At 31.4% G+C, this 19,414-nt stretch overlaps 1 protein-coding gene across 8 annotated transcripts in view; it reads right to left on the bottom strand.

Moving 5' to 3' along the window:
* Nucleotide 1: 1 nt before the first annotated feature.
* The window catches only part of TENT2 (terminal nucleotidyltransferase 2), a 78,249-nt gene continuing 58,836 nt past the window's right edge, over nucleotides 2-19,414 (bottom strand). For all 8 annotated transcript variants that reach the window (XR_012484775.1, XR_012484776.1, XM_074282352.1 and 5 more), the window contains 4 exons: nucleotides 17,022-17,158; nucleotides 13,962-14,053; nucleotides 2,410-2,489; nucleotides 2-137 (listed from right to left, as the gene is read on the bottom strand). Coding sequence is in view for 6 of the 8 variants with exons in the window: in XM_074282352.1 (XP_074138453.1) it covers nucleotides 66-137; nucleotides 2,410-2,489; nucleotides 13,962-14,053; nucleotides 17,022-17,158 (381 nt within the window). In the remaining 2 variants the exon portion in view is untranslated. The remainder of the gene's footprint in view (nucleotides 138-2,409; nucleotides 2,490-13,961; nucleotides 14,054-17,021; nucleotides 17,159-19,414) is intronic.

Here is a 19,414-nt window from a genome sequence, read left to right as displayed (position 1 = left end):
ATTGAGGTGTTAATAATGTCCTTTATTTCTTAGAAGTAATTAGGAATTAATTAGAAGCCAGTTATCTATTCTGCATAGTAGCTCTTAAAAGGTAGTATACTGTTCAAGTCTCTCTTGCTTTTCAATCTGTGCCATGACTAGGAGAGAAAGAGAAAAAAAAAGGCAAAAAATTTACATCTGTGCTTTATTAACATGTAACATAAGTTAAATTTTCTCACCTGATTTAGTTCAACAATTAAAAAAATAATGTTCTTTTTCATAATTCTTCACCTCGCTAGTTACATAATTTTTCTTTCTCCAACAGGAAAGAGAATTAGAATAATACTAAAATGGTAAATCCCATATCATATGTAATTAGAGCTCAAGAACACTATTCAAAATTAGATATTTAGCAATGCTGAAGTTCCTTCTACTTTCTTCTGAGTTTAATCAATGAACTTTATGATTCATAGCATTAACTGTAAAAAAGCTATACATTGATAATATAAATTAATTTTGTTTAACAAATTAATCTTGATAAAACCAAATGCTTAAATGCTTCTCTGAAAACACTTATTTTACCTCAACTTCTATTCCTTTACTGAGGTCAAAAAGTGTAAAGAAATTCATTATCATTTGTTAGGATTACTAGGTGAGAACTCAGGTTGACTTGACAGTTCTCTGGCTCAGACCTGTAAAGGGAATTTACACCTTAGGAATCCTAGAAGGAGCAAGCTCATTGGTTGAAGTGGTTCTTCCCAGAAGCCCTTGCATTATCCCACGCCCATTCTCTGGGAGGATAAAAGAGGACACCACTCCAGAGATAGGAGAAGTCTCTGCATTACATCAGGCTTGACGCAGCTCTCTGCAGGAAGGGAAGTCACTTCTAAGGACAAGAGTTAACAGCAACTGCCTGGAGACAACGGTTCACTACAGGAAGAAGAATCTGTCTGAGAGATTTGAGTAGACACAGCAGATCTCTTCCCAGAGAGCGATCCGGCAGCTTCTGGAGACGACAGCTCGCTACAATCATTCACGTAGGGGCCAGTTTTCCCAGATTAACTAGTTAGTTAAGTTGGTATTCAAGTCTTTCCAACTTGGTAGAAACTGCCAGGGCTTAGTACAGCCTCCAATTTTCAATGAGGGAATATGTAGAACTTAAAAAAAGATATATTTGCTAAGAAATGAAAATATGTATTTTATAACACCTCTCAAATACAGGTTTTTATCTGATTCAATTAACCCTAATCTGATTCAATTAACTAATCTGATTACAAATAACACTTGTAAGGTAGGCTGGTCAAGAAATAGAAAAAACTAATAGTCAATTTTGAAATAAAAAGACTGATATTAAAACATACTTCTCCCCTCTTCTCTTGGTAGAGAGATTATGGACTGAAGGAGTAGAATGAGGAAAAAGGCTATCAGAAATAGCCTATATGTTAAAGGTTCCATGGTAGATAAAAGAATATTTAGACAACCACAACAAGAACAAAAAGGATAAAACTTTTTTAAAATGGGAAAACCAAAGCTCAGAAAAGTGAACTAGTTTGCCCACTTTTAAAAATACAAAACTATAACTTATAGACTTTTGATAGCACATCCAGTGTTAATTCTATTATATCAGAAACAATTCTATTATATCAGTGTTAATTCTATTATATCAGAAACAATGCTGCCAGCTATGCATTCTACTTCTGTTCCAACTGGCAAATTAGGGATAGTCAAATCTGAGACACTGCTTTTAATATTCACAATGATAACTTTTAATTATCTTAAAAATAGTAAAAATAAATAAACAAATAAAGTGTCCATTTTCTTTTTTTACAATCTCTAAAGAACCCTCATTGCTAAAACAATATCTTACCCATAATATAAATTTAGCAACTATTTACTGAATTTAAATGAAACTAACTTCTGTTTTTTGTGTTTTTTTAATTCTCCAAATATACGAAACTAGATTTTTAGACTATAACATTAAGATGAAGAGAAAAACTTCTGGCAAAAGGAAGTACTGTATTGGGTACATAAATATAGGGCTAAACAGGATAAGTAAAAGCTAACTATTCTATTTTTCTCCTTGCTTAGAGTAGTTCACACAAACAGAAGAGACACATTCTTTTAAAGTCTGACATCTACAATAATAATCCCAGAAACCAGTGACAAACATTATAAAGAATATTTCTAGCTCCTGAGAGGATATTTTCCAGAGTATAAACTACTTTACAAATTTACATATGCCCATATTTCCTTGGATTTGTCAATTTAATTCTAAGTAACGAATATTTTTATTGTAAAAGAACCCAAGTACACATTACTTTAAGAGATTATTAAACAATTTTTTCTCTTTCAAATACTATTAAAGCAATGATCCTGGAACTCACCAAAACCTAATAAAATAGTATCTTCAATTATGAATCACTGGTTTACCTTTAGAAATTCATCCTTGATCATATCAAACTTCTGCTTTTCATGCACCGCTCTGGCTGTATTTGTTCCATCAAATGGTTCTGAAATGTTAGATGTACACAGTAAGAAATTGTTAAATCTACTCCTCATACAAATTTATTGTACATATCTTTAGGTATACAATATCCAGTTTGAAAAAATAATGTAGAAAAGTCCAGTAAGGAAGTTGGATTTATAAGGTTAAAGCTTAAGTGTAAAGTAAAGACAGATTTAGAAATCATAAACATTGGGGTGACAGTTGAAGTTATCAGTGTGGAAGAGAAAAACTTTCTAAGTTAAAAGGGATAAAGAAGGAAAAACAAAATTCTGATGAAAGAACAAGCAACTCTGTAATAACTCTAATCAGAGACTCAAAGGAAAAAATTACTTTCCATAAAGATTGAATACTGAGATATTAGGAAGAAATGAGGTAAAAGATTAAAAAATAGAAAAAATAAAAAGCCCAAAGAGAAAAATTGAGGAAAATAGTTTATAAGTGGTAAATCTTGTTCATTAAACATAATCCCTAAAAACATGAACAGACTAACTAGAAACCATTAACTTCATGAAACAACATAATAAAATAAAAAAGGCTGAAAAAATAGAAGAATATTTAAGATATCAGACATCAAACTGACTTGGAAAACAGGTCAAAATGAGATAATTTAAGAATCATGAAAATCAAAGGGGGGAGAAAAATCTCAAATATTACATTTCAAGAAATCATAAATGAAACTTTTCAGATTTATTAGAACCAAAGGGCAAAAAAAGATAGGAAGAATCCAACTATCATCTCCTAAAAGGAATCTTAAAAAATAAATAAATATATATATATATATATATATATATATATATATATATATATATATATATATCTCCATATATATATATATATCCCACAAGTCTTATGAATGTTATAGCTAAAAATCAGAGCTTTCAGTATCAAAGACTGCAAATAGCCATAAAAAGAATTCAGAGATCAAGGAACCATGGTTAGGATCACACAATTCCTCACAACTTCTACTATAAAACAGGAGAACCAAGAATATAATAATCTAAAAGGCAAAAAAAAAAAAAAAAAAAAAAAAAAAAAAAGAGAGATATTATAGGCTTACAATCAAAAACAACATCTTCTGCAGAGCTGAATAAAACCTACTGGGAAAAAAACCAGACTTTTCATGGAACAGAGAACATTGAAATATTTTTGATGGAAATAACAGAACTAAAAAGGAACTTTAAAATACAAACACAAGATTCCCAAAAAACACTGAAAGGCAAACTGATTTCAACTGCAAAGGGCTATCTGATAATTCAGTGCTAACATTCTAATAGAAAAAAATATATATTTTTATAGAATAGTATGTCTTCAAAGGGTATTAGAAAGTATTTTTAAATTAGAAAAACCGAAGTTACAGGGATGAGCTGGTTCAGTTCTCAAAGACTGAAGGGGGTGATGAAAGAATATCCACTTGTGTGGGAAGTAAGAAATAGTAAATGGAATTTGCTAATTCTCATTACTGGGGGAAGGATTGAGAAGTATATATATAATATATAAATATATAATATATAAATAATAAACATAGAAGAACAAGACAGAAGAAATAAAACTCACTTGTACGTAAAATGGAAAGAAGAGGGTTGAGCATACCTCGTTGATATATTTAACAAATATAACAGAAAAACATGGGGGAGAAAAAGTTAAAAGGGGTAAAATATGAAGGGAGAGTAACTATAAGCAAGCAAACTGAATCTGAAAGAGAGATCTTGAAAAAAGGAAAGGGAAGAAAAGCAAGAACCAGAATTCAAGTGTCTGCTTTAGCTTACCTCTTATATAACTGGGGAATGGCTAAGCAAATTGTGGTACATTAATATAATATAATACAACAATATTATTCCATAATAAATGATGAAAGAGACAATTTCAGAAAATTTTAAATATTAGGAACTAACAATGAAGTTAGCAGAACCAGGAAAAAAAATTGTAAAGGAACATGAACAGGAAAAACAATTTTGAAAAAATTTAGGAGCTCCAATCAAAGCAATGATATACATATCTCCATAAGATTTATGATAGAATAATGTTACTTACACTTTCTGACAGAGAAATTATGAACACAAGGTACAGGAACATACATATTCAGATATGACCAATGTGTGGATTCTTTTTGCTTGACTATGCTTATTGGTTAAAAGGGGTCTCACTCTCCCTAAATGCTTCCCTCAGTTTTTAAATGAGGGAAAGGGGGAGTTGCCAAGGGGTTAGCAATACATGATATGAAAAAGAGGGGGTGTGTGGTGAATGCTAATAAATTTTTTAATCCATAATAAAGAATAAATTTCAGAATGAAGCGCAGATCAGCAGAACAGTTTTTCAAGTAACATGTAGGATTTACATATATGTGTGCATACAGATATAAATATAGACATGGAACAAGCAATAATATGCAAATCAAGGATGTCATATACTCTTGTACTCAACTCATCTGTGTTTATGGAAATGTTCTTTGTTGGTATTTGGAATGAAAAAATAAAAGGACAAAAAAAAAAAAAAAGGACCACTGTATATGGCAAATCATTGGTGACTTGTCAGATTTATGGTTTAGTGAGGTATAAGAGTTAAGATTATAAAGGAACAAAAAATACTTGGTAAGAAAACAGAGCAGGCTTAAACTACTTGGTGAAAAGTTTGTTGTTAAAACTGAGAGATAATAGCGAGAAAGCAGTCGAAATCAACCAAAGGTTTTTTTCAGGATATGAAGTATCACTGAATATTTGAAGCCAAAGGAAAAGGGAAGGAGAAAGGGAAATTTAAGACAGTAGAGATAGGATAATTAAGGGAACATGGTTCTGAAAGAAATAAGAAGGCATGAGATTAAACACAGGTGGAAATATTAACCTCAGAAAGATAGAAGGACACAATTTCCTAAGAGAAGAGGATAACAGGCAAGGTATATAGAGAGAGGAATTTTGAGGATAGATACAGAAGTTTAACCGGACTGCCCTGATGTTTTTAATAAAATAGAAAGTGAGGTCCTAAAACTAAAAGATGAATGAAATGACAGTAATAGGGATTGAGTAACAGAAAATTAGAACAATTTTTCTATGCAGAAGGAAATCAACTACAGAAGAGTGCTGATAAGTAGTAATGGTACAATTGACTTTCTTAGGTAAACAGGGTGAGATTCAGACAGAAATAAGTCTGAAACTTTGAGATGTAAAATAAAATAAATGAATGAGCATCAGTCTTGTTATTAAAAAGAGGCACAGCAAATTTGTATGGACTAACAAGAATAAGGGATGTTTAGTAAAGAGATATATACTAGAAAGTTTAGTCTCAAAATTTCTAACATTTCCTGAAATGTATCACTCAGATATAGGTTACAAAATGGAGAAGGGAGAAGGGAGAAGAGGAAAAGGAGGGAGGAAAGAGAAAGGGGAGGGGGGGGGGTAGAGGAAGAGAGTCAGAGAATCAAAGAGTCAAAAAGATAGGCCAAAAATGAATTAGGCCCAAAAATAAATAGAGACCAGGCTGGATTGCAATTGGGAAATGTAGCATTTTCAATGACTCACAAAGTTGCTTGATGCCACAAAAACCAATCTTTTAAACATCAAGTATTCTCTTGATGCTATGAGGTTGGAAATTACTGGATAAAAATAATATAACTAAGGTTTACAAAGCACAAAGGTACTTGCAACAGTGACAATGTGCTTCACTGATATCCACAAAATGTTAAAAGAAGCATATCGCACTGGTGATAAGACTTGAATGGCTTATACTTTGTAAGATGAGGTCTTGGAATCATAGATGTCTTGAAACACAACTTTAAAATTTCCCCTTCTGTTTTACTTCAAAACCATGTGTTCTCTAATAGTTACTAGAGTTAAAATTGAACTCTATTTCTCTACCATAGACACCATAAGCCAAACATGTCTATTCAAGTGAATTTATCTACAATTCCACAGCTTCAGCAATGGCACTCAAAGCTTCCAAAACTCATATCTATTCTTGATATTTCATTTGCCATCTAGGCCAAATTTCACTGAAATGCTTTAGGGATCTTTTCAAACTCTTCTTTAAAATATACTAAAACTCAGTATAGAAACGGAATGAAGGCAAATAGATACAGGAAGTCCCAGTGATAAAAGGAAAGAAGATAAACCATAGGGCCAAAAAAGTATTAGGGATTTGGAAGAAATTTTGCCAAAAAATGGCAAATGGCATAGTGGTAAAGATTGTCATAAAAAAGATGGGGTAAAGATCCCAACTTTTGGGATAAGAATTCATTATTTGACAAAAACTGCTGGGAAAACTGGAAATTAGTATAGCAGAAACTAAGCATGGACCCACACTTAACACCACATACTAAGATAAGATCAAAATGGGTCCATGATTTAGGCATAAAGAACGAGATCATAAATAAAGTAGAGGAACATAGGATAGTTTACTTCTCAGACTTGTGGAGGAGGAAGGAATCTGTGTCCAAAGGAGAACTAGAGATCATTATTGATCACAAAATAGAAAATTTTGATTACATCAAATTAAGAAGCTTTTGTACAAACAAAACTAATGCAAACAAGATTAGAAGGGAAGTAACAAATTGGGAAAACATTTTTACAGTTAAAGGTTGATAAAGGCCTCATCTCCCAAATATACAGAGAATTGACTCTAATAAGAAATCAAGCCATTCTCCAATGGACAAATGGTCAAAGGATATGAACAGACAATTTTCAGAGGATGAAATTGAAACTATTTCCACTCATATGAGTGTTCCAAATCACGATTGATCAGAGAAAAGCAAGTTAAGATAACTCTGAGATACCACTACACACCTGTCAGATTGGCTAAGATGACAGGAACAAATAACGATGAATGTTGGAGGGGCTGTGGGAAAACTGGGACACTGATGCATTGTTGGTGGAGTTGTGAAAGAATCCAACCATTCTGGAGAGCAATCTGGAATTATGCCCAAAAAGTTATCAAACTGTGCATACCCTTTGATCCAGCAGTGCTACTACTGGGCTTATATCCCAAGGAAATACTAAAGAAGGGAAAGGGACCTGTATGTGCCAAAATGTTTGTGGCAGCCCTTTTCATAATGGCTAGAAACTGGAAAATGAATGGATTCCCATCAATTGGAGAATGGTTGGGTAAATTATGGTATATGAATGTTATGGAATATTATTGTTCTGTAAGAAATGATCAACAGGATGAATACAGAGAGGCTTGGAGAGCTTACATCAACTGATGCTAAGTGAAATGAGCAGAACCAGGAGATCATTATACACTTCAACAATGATACTGTATGAGGATGTATTCTGATGGAAGTGGATATCTTCAACATAGAGAAGAGCTAATCCAATTCCAATTGATCAATGATGGACAGAATCAACTACATCCAGAGAAGAAACACTGGGAAATGAGTGTAAACTGTTAGCATTTTTTTGTTTTTCTCCCCAGGTTATTTTTACCTTCTGAATCCAATTCTTCCTTTGCAACAACAACAACAAAAAAATTCGGCTCTACACACATATATTGTACCTAAGATATACTATTAACATATTTAATATGTATGGGAATGCCTGCCATCTAGGGGAGGGGGTGGAGGGAAGGAGAGGAAAAATTTGGAACAGACGGGAATGAATATAAGGGATAATGTTGTTAAAAAAAAATTTACCTATGCATATGTACTGTCAAAAAAAGTTACAAACAAAATAAATAGATAGATAGATAGATAGATAGGTAAATGAGGTGGGGTACATTTCAGAACTGCCTGAAAGTCCACTATATAGATAGCTTATATGTCACTATAAAGCTTTGTTCAAGAGCTTCCAGAAAGTTAACACCCAATATAAACCAGACATTCTGTCACAGAAGTTAGCTACAATAGTAGTAAGTCATAAATATGAGAACACAGTAATAAGTTGCTTTTCGACAATGAGATGATTCAGGGCAATTCCTGTTAGACTTGTGATGGAGAGAACCATCTCTATCCAGAGACAGAACTATGGGGATTGAATGTGGATCACAATGTAGTATTTTCACCTTTTTGTTGTTTGCTTGCTTATTTTTTTTTCTTTCTCATTTCCCCCCCTTTTGAGCTCATTTTTCTTGTGTGGCATGACAAATATGTGAAAATGTTTGGAAGAATTGTACATTTTTAACCTATATTGGATTACTTGCTGTCTAGGGGAATGGGAAGAGAGAGAAGGAAAAAATTTGGAAAACAAGATTTTGCAACGGGTGAATGTTGAATATCTTTGCATGTATTTTGAAAAATAAAAAGCTATTATTTTTTAAAACACAACAAAATAATGAGCTACAGCTATAACAATGACAGATAAAGGAAACATGTGACTTTCAGAGAGTACAGTATACTAGTGATTTTACTATTTTTGGGTAGCAGCTAGCTATTATTATAAAGGCAGAAAACCTAGATTTGCTTTCCCCAACAGGAAAGAATGAATGAAATTCAAATCTCCAGATTAAGGAGAATAAATTGTTCCTTTAAAAAAAAAATCAAAGTGGTTAAAAAAAAAAAAAAAAAAAAAAAAAGCAAAAACAAGAAATAATTTCAATAGAACAAAGGGAATTTTAAATTGCATCAGGAAGCTGAAGGGCAAAAGAAAAGAACACAGAGAAAGTACAGCACAGTAAAGACCACTGAAACTCTGGAAATATATAATGCTTACAAGTTCTTTACAAAAGAGGATCCAACCTTAAAGGAGAAGGCAGATTATTTTGCTCCAAGAAATGATGATGGGAAAAGGGCAGATTCTTAAAACTGTAATATAATAAGCTTGACTTTAACTCTTAGCAAAAACTACAATAAATTATTAAAGGCATAGTTTATGAGCAATTAAGAGAAAAAACAATAATCACTATATGGATTTATTACAAGTAGCTGAACTATTTTTTAAAGACAGATTACTAGGCAGATATATTTGTGAAGAACTCTACAGTAGATTATAGTTCTAAGAATCTAAAAAAGGTGGTAAAACCTGAGATTCTGTGATCTGGAGAAGATGATAAAAGTAGATAGAATGTACTTCAAATGAGGATTATAGATAATATCAGAGCTGGAGTTTATACTTCTTGCACAAACTTTTTATATGAGATGGGTAGATGGGAGTTATTTGATAATGCAACTAGATTGATTTGGAAATAACTAAATGTATTCAAAGAGAAAAAAAATTATGACAATGACAATCTGGGGGGAGGCTTTTAATAAGAGTGTCCCCAAGGATCTGTCCCTAATGCTATACTATTCAATATTTTTCAGTTATTTGGATAAGGACAGATGGCATACTTACCAAATTTGCAAATAATGACAAAGCTCAAAGGAAATCACTAATAAATTGCACAGATGGAATTCCTTTGCTTGTAACAAAATAATCAATTGTAAAAGTCAACCCTTATTGTGCTCATAGCTCACTAAGAACCAGATATTTTTTTTCATGTCAGCTCTTATCAAGCTCCTATACTTTTGCAGCTGATTATTCCATTATAATCAAATGACAAGCTGATGTAATTTTAGGCTTTATGAATACAAAATTCAGAATGAGGAGGGTGAAAGCTCTGTAGGATTAGACCACATTTGGAATAAACTAAGTTCATTTCTTAGTACAACATTGTAAAAAATATTTTGACAAACTACAGCAGATGTTACAGAAAGGGATAAGGATAAAAAAAAAAAAGATCTGTAGAAGTTATGTAAAAGAAAGATAATATTTGTTTTATTAGACTTTAGAGGGCAGGAGTATCCATGGGCAATAAATGGAAACTTGCAGAAAGACTTCAGATAAGGGAAAAGCTTTTAACAATTAAGAGCTGTCCAAAAGATAAACAACCTAAAGAAGTAATGAGTTCTTTATTACTAAGGTTAACCAAACATAGTGTATATGAAAATTCCTAACGAATATGTATTGAACTAGATGGTATCTCAGTTCTCTTTCTACTCCTGAGATTCTGAGAAGGTAAGCATTAAGATTGTAGTGGATCAACAGTGTTGAACTAGCACTAGTAAAATAAGAAATATTATAACTCCTTTGCTCTCACAGAAATAAGAAGTGGGAGAGAAAGACAAGGGTAGAGAAGTTAAGAATTAATAAAAGGCAATTATTTTTAATGCCACCAAATTCCACTTTCTAGGGTGACAAGTGATTCTTCAGTAAAAGGGCAAGTTACATGTGTTACAATCAAGGACCAGAGTCCAGGGACAAAATGTTAAATGTCCTTTTCTAGTTGTGAGGTAGAGGCATATTTTTGGCAGCTTTCTTCCCTCTCTAGTAAGCTATGGGAAAAGAAGTTCAGTTACTCAAAGGAGAGGAAATTAGGAAGACTGACAGAGAGGCAGACCCACACATACTCATACATATGAGTGGATGAGTCCCAACTTCAAATGAAATGCTATGACAGCTCTAACACAGTCAGTCCTTTAGGCCCTGGTTATGGAGAAATTGCATCAGCAGAAATCTCTTGACTTTATATATCTGGTTCTTCAATGGAAACTAAGTTTTAATTACCAATATTTAAACGTTCACTTAAGATTTTTGACAATGAAGAATTAATTTGTGCCCAAAATGGAACAAGAAAATGGAAAATGCTTATTTAATCCAAAGGCATGACAAAAAATATTACAAAGAAAATTCTCCACAATAATCTCAAAATGTATTTGAACTCTTGTCCTATAAAATTTTGTATAGGATGATGTACTGAAAAATATACTTTAACTCTGTCCTCAAACAGAGATTTGGACTGAATTCTAGCATAGAACTAGTCTATTTTAATGAAGTCATAAATGGAATTTTTATTTTAAAAACACAATCTAAGGAAATGTGACATTATATATTCCAGGGTTATACTCTAAATGGAAATAAATATCATTCACATAAACATAGAAAACCAAATTATTTGAAAGAGATGTATTTTTTTGCTGTATTTTTTTTTTAAGGGAAAATATAGTTTGCCATTAAAAAAATCAAATTTCATCAGGTTTGATATTTTAAAGCAACCAATATCTAAGAAATAAAATCTATACTGATTTTGTACTTTAATTGCTTAAGTTTATAAAGCCAGTTGCAAAATGTTTAATATTATCTAAAACATTTATTAAGCAACCATTGGACAACCATAGCAGGATACCAGGAGCCACTCCCTAAATAATTTTTACTTTTAACTTCTATACAGATAATTTAGAAATAATGATCCAATTATTTTAACAAATTTACCCTAAACTCTTGCTACATCTAGATGCCATAAATTAATGACAAAATACTGAAATTGTAGAAAGAAACACTTGCCTATCATTCGGAGGCACCTAAAAAACATCATGGAGGTGAATAAGTGCTTGACCAGGTGGACAGGCAGGTGGTACAGGGAGTTCCTTAGAGCATCCAGCCTAAACCTCTCACACAATCCAGAGTGTTATCTTTGCCCTGGAAACCAAAGAAGCAGGCACTTGCAGCTACTTCCTCAGCATTGCTTGAGTTCCCAGCTTTATCATAGAAGCTTTAAATAGTTCTGCCTAACTTGGGACAAGGCCAAGAAAGAAGCCAATACTATATAGGTCCAACAAAGCATGGGGTAAAGGCCTAGATATCAAATCCCAGATGGATATTTTATTATTGTACCCTAATCTATCTCAGTGTTTAAAAAAATAATTTTAAATAAACCACACCTTTTGCTTAAATTCCAAGATTTAAAACATGCATATTCCTTATTATTTATATTGTTTATTCCAATAGGAGAGGTGATACAACTGATTACACTTATATACACACACACACACATATATATAAACACAAATACCTATATAGAAATGAAAACTACCATGTGTGTATACACAACTTACCTTTTAAATGCACAAATACATGAAGTATTTATTATCTTACTGTAGAAAATGCAAAGTTTGAAATATTTAACTTAATTGAAAGGTATTAGATATTAAGTTTATGGACTTTTAAACTACTAAGTCCTTTAAAACATGTTTTTCTCATTTGTAAAATGAAGATAACTGTAACACTTACCTCACAGGAATGTTATAATAAGCACATGAGAATATGTGTATTATCTCTTTATAAACTTCAAAGTAATATAGAAGTATCTATTATAATCATTATTGTCATTGCTATCAAACAACTTGTTTGGAGTCACTTAGCTGCTAAGTGCCAAAGACAGAAATTAAACCTAGATCTTCCTGACTTCAGGCCTGAACTTTACCCACTGTCATGATATCTCTATCATTTAAATATTTTCTTTTATATTTGCTTTAAAATTACTTCCTATTTTCAAAATCATGTGAAAAACATTTAACTTTATGTAAATGATTTGAGGAAGCTACAACATATTCGAGTTTTCTTTAAATAAAGAGTAATTCTACAGTGAACTAATGTCATTTAGGTATGTTACATTTACATGGCCCTAATTCAGGTATGATTATTAGAAAAGTATAGTTATAAACACTAAAATAGTATTTTTATAGAATCACAATGAACCTTATAATATTCCTATAAGAAAGATGTTGTGTAAGTAGTATTATATATTGATATAATATATTATGAAAATTTTAAGGTAATATTATACAATATGTAATTATATACTATTATATGAATATTATCATCTCCATTTTAAAATCACAGAATCATAGATTTAGAGTTTGAAAGGATTTCAGAGTTCATCTACTTCCCTCTATTTCACAGCGAAGGAAGCCAAAGCTCAGAGAATTTAAGTGATTCACTTCCCAAATCACATCAAGAATAAGCAGTAGAGTTGGGAATTAAACCAAGGTTATCTTCATCTTCGGCTAATGTTACTCTCAATATTATTATATTTTCTCATTATCGCATTCCCTTTTTTTAGTAAGTCAAAAAGGTAATTTGATATCAATGAAATTACAAAGACAAAGTATGATTCTCCAGTGCTTAAATAACAACTAATAAGCTTTTTAGGGAATTTGAAATTGTAACAACTAATTGTGATCTTATTTACCAAAGCATTCTTGATTATTTTACAACTAAAGTAAAGTGTTTATATATTTTTACATCTAAATAGCCTAAAAAGCTACAGGAAAGATATTAAAGTCTAAGTACCTTATACTTTTTATCAATAGTATGCCTGACCAACAGCAACTGCTCCAAAAAATGAAAGACTAAAGAATAAATGAAAACTGCATCATTTTCCCCAACCAAAGTAAACTATCTTTGACTAATTCATCATAGCTATGTGACACAGGTAATTCACTTAACTTCTTGATGACCCAGGCTAAGCTCAGAGACTACAATAGGAAATTTTCTTGCTATGAGAGCTCCCTATATTTCTGAAACTGGAGGTCCAAACCCTTTCCCCCTTAAAAATATAAATTTAAAAATAGCTTTATTACAAAATATTGTATATACTTAGGTAATCTTAAAAGGAAAAAAGGCCTAAAATGTGAAATTCATCACAAATAAACATAATCACAAACTAAATTAATTACTGAACCAATTCATTCAGTAACTACAAGAATGACTAATTGTAAGAATGGATAAAAAATTACCTTCTACACAAATAAATTTATTTCTCCACTCAACACCATCAGGTCTTGGAAGAGCTTTGGCTTCACGGACTGAAATCATTTGGCTGCTCCAGCTAAAAAAGGAAAAATAACTTTTGTTAATCAAATGAATTTTTTTTCCCCTAGTAGGCACATTCTCCTCTCCTCACACCTGATGCCTCATAGTGACATAAAAATGATTTTAGGCTCTTAAAAGCTATACCAGAGCAAAGAAGTTCTAATATGTTGGGAAGATTTCAAGTCTAGTCCCAATAATAAATATGATTCCTTCCTCTAAGGACCCCACTAGCTAAGTAGTGAAGCTAATCAACAGGAGGCTGGCCACCTGATGATGAATTCTTTGGCTATGTATGGCAAGCCATATAAAAATGTAAAATAGAAAATGACCATCAAATCTATGTGGGACTATTTCTGTTTTGCAGTGAGAATGACAAGAAGGCAGAAAAGGGTTCTAAAAATTACATAGGATTTATATCATGTTTAAATGCAAATTTTTAAATGTGAGATCCCTGTCCAAAATTGAAGCATTAAGAATCTTAATATTTGTACTATAAATGAAACCAGAAGACAAAAAGAAAGCTGTAGCTTTAATGGAAGGATGCTTCCTTGGAGAGATGAAGGCATTTTCAACATCACTTTTACTGTAGATTTAAAAAAAAAAAAACAACCCAGAGGATATCTGATTAACTCGTCTTAAAGTGCTTTAAGCATTTGCAAAAAGACAACCATAATAACTATAGTTTATGAGATTACATCTATTTCACAGATAAGAAAATAGTTTCTAATTTTAAAAATGCAAAAAGTCCCTGTAAAGCATGTGTATTAATATATGTACAGTTTAATACTTAGTGATGGACATAGCAGGGAATAGAGAAATACATAGGTAACAAATATGACTCCGTGGTAACAAGTGATGACAAAGGCTTGTAGAAGTCTCAAGTCTATATATCCTAAGTGTTTTCTTAAAGAAGAGAGATGAAGAGCACTGGACCTGGTGAATACCAAATAACATCACTAAATATGACAATGATTATATTTTAAAATACAGGGAACAACTCCCTCAAGTAAATCTTTTTGAATTAGCTGTCTACATACAATTGAACTCATTGACACCAAATTACCCCTGAAATATTTGGCTCCTCTCTACCACCAATACCAGTCTCTAACTCTTTCAAGGACTTAGTTGAGAGAATATGATTTTAAAAGCTTTAAGACTTCTATAGGCTATTTATTGTGAAAGAACACTTTTTCCTTACATGTTTCCTTACATTCAACAAGGATGCCATCCATATGTATATAGATTATGCTTATTTCATAAAACTGGGGAAGTAGGCATATGGTTTGAAAATTGTTTGTGTGTGTATGTGTGTGTGTGAACTCCTTAGTTTTATTTAAAGCATTAAAACATGAGACACAATGCAAATATTCTTGCCTTTGGGATTTAAAACTCAAATAAGTAATCTTTAGATTATATCTTACTAAAACTATCAAATTCTTCAATAAAACATACTGGATATAGGCTAGTACTTGATAAGTTATTATATTCTTAGCTAAAGAGTATTGATACATAGAAATTCTACCTAATAATCTATAATTACTGTGTATAATTCATCAATAAACTTTGAGAAGATATTCTGAAAAAGAATGAATTTTTAATATATGAAGATGAAATTCAATTTTTCTGAATAAGAATAAAATCACGAATTTTATATGTATATATGTGTATGTATATTTATATACACACACAAAATAAAAATACACACAAACTTCACCATTAGCACTACATTTGAATTAAGTGAATTAACTAGTACTATTTTTTTCTCTGTTAATCCCTTCCATTGCAAGTTAATCCACATCAATTTTTTTCCAGTTAAGATAAGCAGAGCTCATCAAACAGGACTCACATAGTTTTTTCTGTACAGAACTAAACTTTGGTTCATAAATAACTAGTTTTGAAAGACAATAAAAATCTAAGAAGTGTTTAAACTACATATTATTACGAAAGAAAATATTATTCTCCCCTTCCCAGAAGGACTTTTTCAAAATGAAATATAACAAAAGATTATTTTCTTTTCCAGCTAATAACTTATTCTTTTATGCACAAAAATTTCATTGTCTTCTGATGTTACTAAGGAATTGCATACCAGAATTCTATGTAGTAAAACAATTACTTTTTAAAATAAGTTTTGTTCTTTAAAAAAATTTTTAAATGAATGCTTTTAAATATTTTTATTATATACAAAATACACTTTTTAAAGGCTTGATTTGAATTTCAGTCTTCCTGACTTCCAATCTCAGAATAAGAAAGTCAAGGTTTTGAGGTTCTACTAGTGATATTTACTATGTGATCCTAGGCAAGTCATTCTCAGGACCTCAGGTAAATCTTTAAGTCTATATAAATGTTGAAGCAGGCAATGATCTGAATTGGTAGAGGAAGTTTCCTAACTAGTGCTAGTTAACTCACTTAATTCAAATGTAATGTTAATGGTGAAGCTTGTGTGTATTTTTATGTATGTATGTGTATGTGTATTTTTATATATGTATGTGTATGTGTATTTACAAATACACATACACGTATATACATATATAAAATTAAGTAATTTTATTCTCATTCAAAAAAATTGGATCTCATCTTCATATATTAAAGATTCATTCTTTTTTAGAACATCTCCTCAAAATTTATTGGTGAATTATATAAAGTTGTTATGACTGGGATAGCCATTCTTGTAAAAATATCCAAGTTTTTGTCTCTCCTCTTACTTCTTAGTCTAAAGGCATTACTTTAATCTTCTTCCTTTAGCCTTTAAAAAGGCAGCTACTTAAAAGAAGTAGGCTAAAATGTATAAATATATTTTTGTTAACTACAGACTCAAAAATATATTTCACTTCTTTTAAAGTATGTCATGGAAATTAAAATTAGTCAAAATTCAATACTGTTTTATAAAGCACTCATTTGTGAACTAATTATATAAAAACATTTTCAGGACAAATTTACAACATTCCATTATACGAGAGTCAATAAATATAAAGAATATGACTTACTCAAATTCTGTGGCATAATATTTAAGGAAGCCCAATAACAGGTCCCCAAGAGCTGACCTATTTTTTGAGAGGTAAGGAGGAATGGTAAATGGAGCCTGATGTACAAGGTGCAGCTGCATAGAAGAACTAAAGGATTCCTGTCAAAATGAAAAGGGAAAAAATATATAGCAATTCATAAGACATACAAGACATAGACTTCATGTAATCTGATCTGAAGAATTTTTGAGAAAACACAGATGATATTTTATCTTAAGTATCTTTTCTATGATCCTTTCTCTGCCAAAAACAACATGAATTTGGGGATTTGAGAAGGCAGGTTTCCAATACAGTTTTTCACCAAGATTTTGGTAGTCTTTAGTACAACTTAGGAAGTATCTAAAAAAATGATGTTCTAATTCTTGGCTAGGAAATTGTTTAAAGGATTATAAACTGAAAGATAGGAATCATACTATAAAAGGAACAACTAACAATGAAAAATCTATGGATAAGACGATTTCATTCATGAAAACTAAGGGTTTTATAAAACATGTTGTGTTTCTGACAAAGATGATAAAAATTTGCTATATTTGTTTGAAAATGCTCTATACATTTAATTCTAGCCATATAAAAATAAATTCTGCCCAGAATTGCTTAGTTAATTATAGATTCCCTGATATCCCAGATCATACTTTGAGAAATAAGTGTTTTATAGTGTCACATACATGGACTCCCCACATTACCCAAAGAGGATACAAATAGTCTTCTTTTTTCACTAGGACAATAAGACTAAAATAAGATAGCAGTATCAGAGTTTAAGTAAAATTCCCAAATTTTCTCTATTAAATAAGTAAATTAGAGATAAAAATATCAATTCAAAATAAAAGTTGCCAAATAAAGGCAAAGTAAGCACATTTAAAATTTAAGAAACTTTTAAATGAAATGATAAATCTAAGAATATTTATTTTGATGGCATAAACAAAACCAAACCTCAAGAACATTAATGTGGGAAATTAAAGGATAATAAAATACCCATCTATAGTACTGCCAACATTTTCTAATTAATAAGAAGCCAATACATTTTCTTTCAAATAAAGCTCTATATCAGCCATGATTTGTAAAGGGAGAAAGGAAGGAAAGGAAATGAAAGGAAAAAAGGAAGGAAACAAGCATTTATTAAGCACCTATGTTACAGGCATTTTTTGACCCTCACAACAACCCTGGAAAGTAAATGCTGTTAATTTTATAGATGAAGAAACTGAGGTAGAAATGAAGGGATTTGTTCAGAGTCATATAGTAGTATCTAAGCCTGGATTTGAAGTTCTACTTCTGACATTTACTATGTGACCCCGGGGCAAGTCACTCTCAGGGCCTCAAATACATTTTTAAATCTACAATGGCAGAACAGGCGATCTGTAGTGGTAGAGGAAGTTTCCTAATTTGGGAGATTTTTATATCTATGAAATAACATGTATAGCCATTTAAAACTGAGACTATTCGGGGCAACTAGTGGTACAACGGATAGAGCACCAGCCCTTAAGTCAGGAAACCTGCAAATGAGGCCTCAGACATTTAGCACTTCCTAGCTGTGTGACCCTGGGCAAGTCACTTAACCCCAATTGCCTCAGCACAAAAAAAAAAAAAAAAAAAAAAAAAAAAAAAAAAAATTGAGGCTATTACACTTGAGTCCACGTATGTATCAAAAAATATAAAATCTCAAAATCTAAAACTTTTTTGTGTTTTCCTTCACAACACAACTAATAGGAAAATGCTTTATTATGATTGCACATGTATAACCAATATCAAATTGTCTGCCTCCACAATGAGTAGGGGGGATTAGTAGAGAGATTCTATAAGTCAAAATTTTAAAAAGAAAATGTTAAAAATTGCTTATGCAACTGGAAAGAAAAATATTTAAATCTTAAAAAGTTATATAAATGCTAGCAATTTTTACTGCTAATGCTATCATTTAATATATCCCTCAATTTAAGTATAAATGATTAACAAGTATAGAATTTAGTAGATATCTTCTCTTGATTACTTTTTCAAGATATTAAAAAGAGTCTGAGAATGCCCCCTTCCCCATCTTTAGTATCTGAACTCTTTCAAAATACCTTGTATTAGTCCCGCAACACACTCACAATTTTATCACTACAGGATGGATTTGCCCTTACACTGTCTGGATCCAATTTATCTGCTTTTCCCATCTTTGTTTTCTTTAATGCTATTTCTATCTCTCTAATAAGTATGTACGACATTTCATGTTAGGATTCTAGTGTGGTGGTACATGTATATTTGATTGAGAAAAAAAATGTAAGTGGTTTTTAAACTTTTTTTTGTTTGTTTTTCTTATGTTTGTAGTCCCTCTTTCCATTTTTATCTTCAATTATCCTTGGGAAGACTTTGCTTAAATAGCT

This window comes from Sminthopsis crassicaudata, chromosome 1 (assembly GCF_048593235.1).
Source record: "Sminthopsis crassicaudata isolate SCR6 chromosome 1, ASM4859323v1, whole genome shotgun sequence".
Classification (NCBI taxonomy): Eukaryota; Metazoa; Chordata; class Mammalia; order Dasyuromorphia; family Dasyuridae; genus Sminthopsis; species Sminthopsis crassicaudata.
The sequence above is the reverse complement of the archived record's forward strand: the minus strand, read 5'-3'. Positions and strand labels throughout refer to the sequence as shown.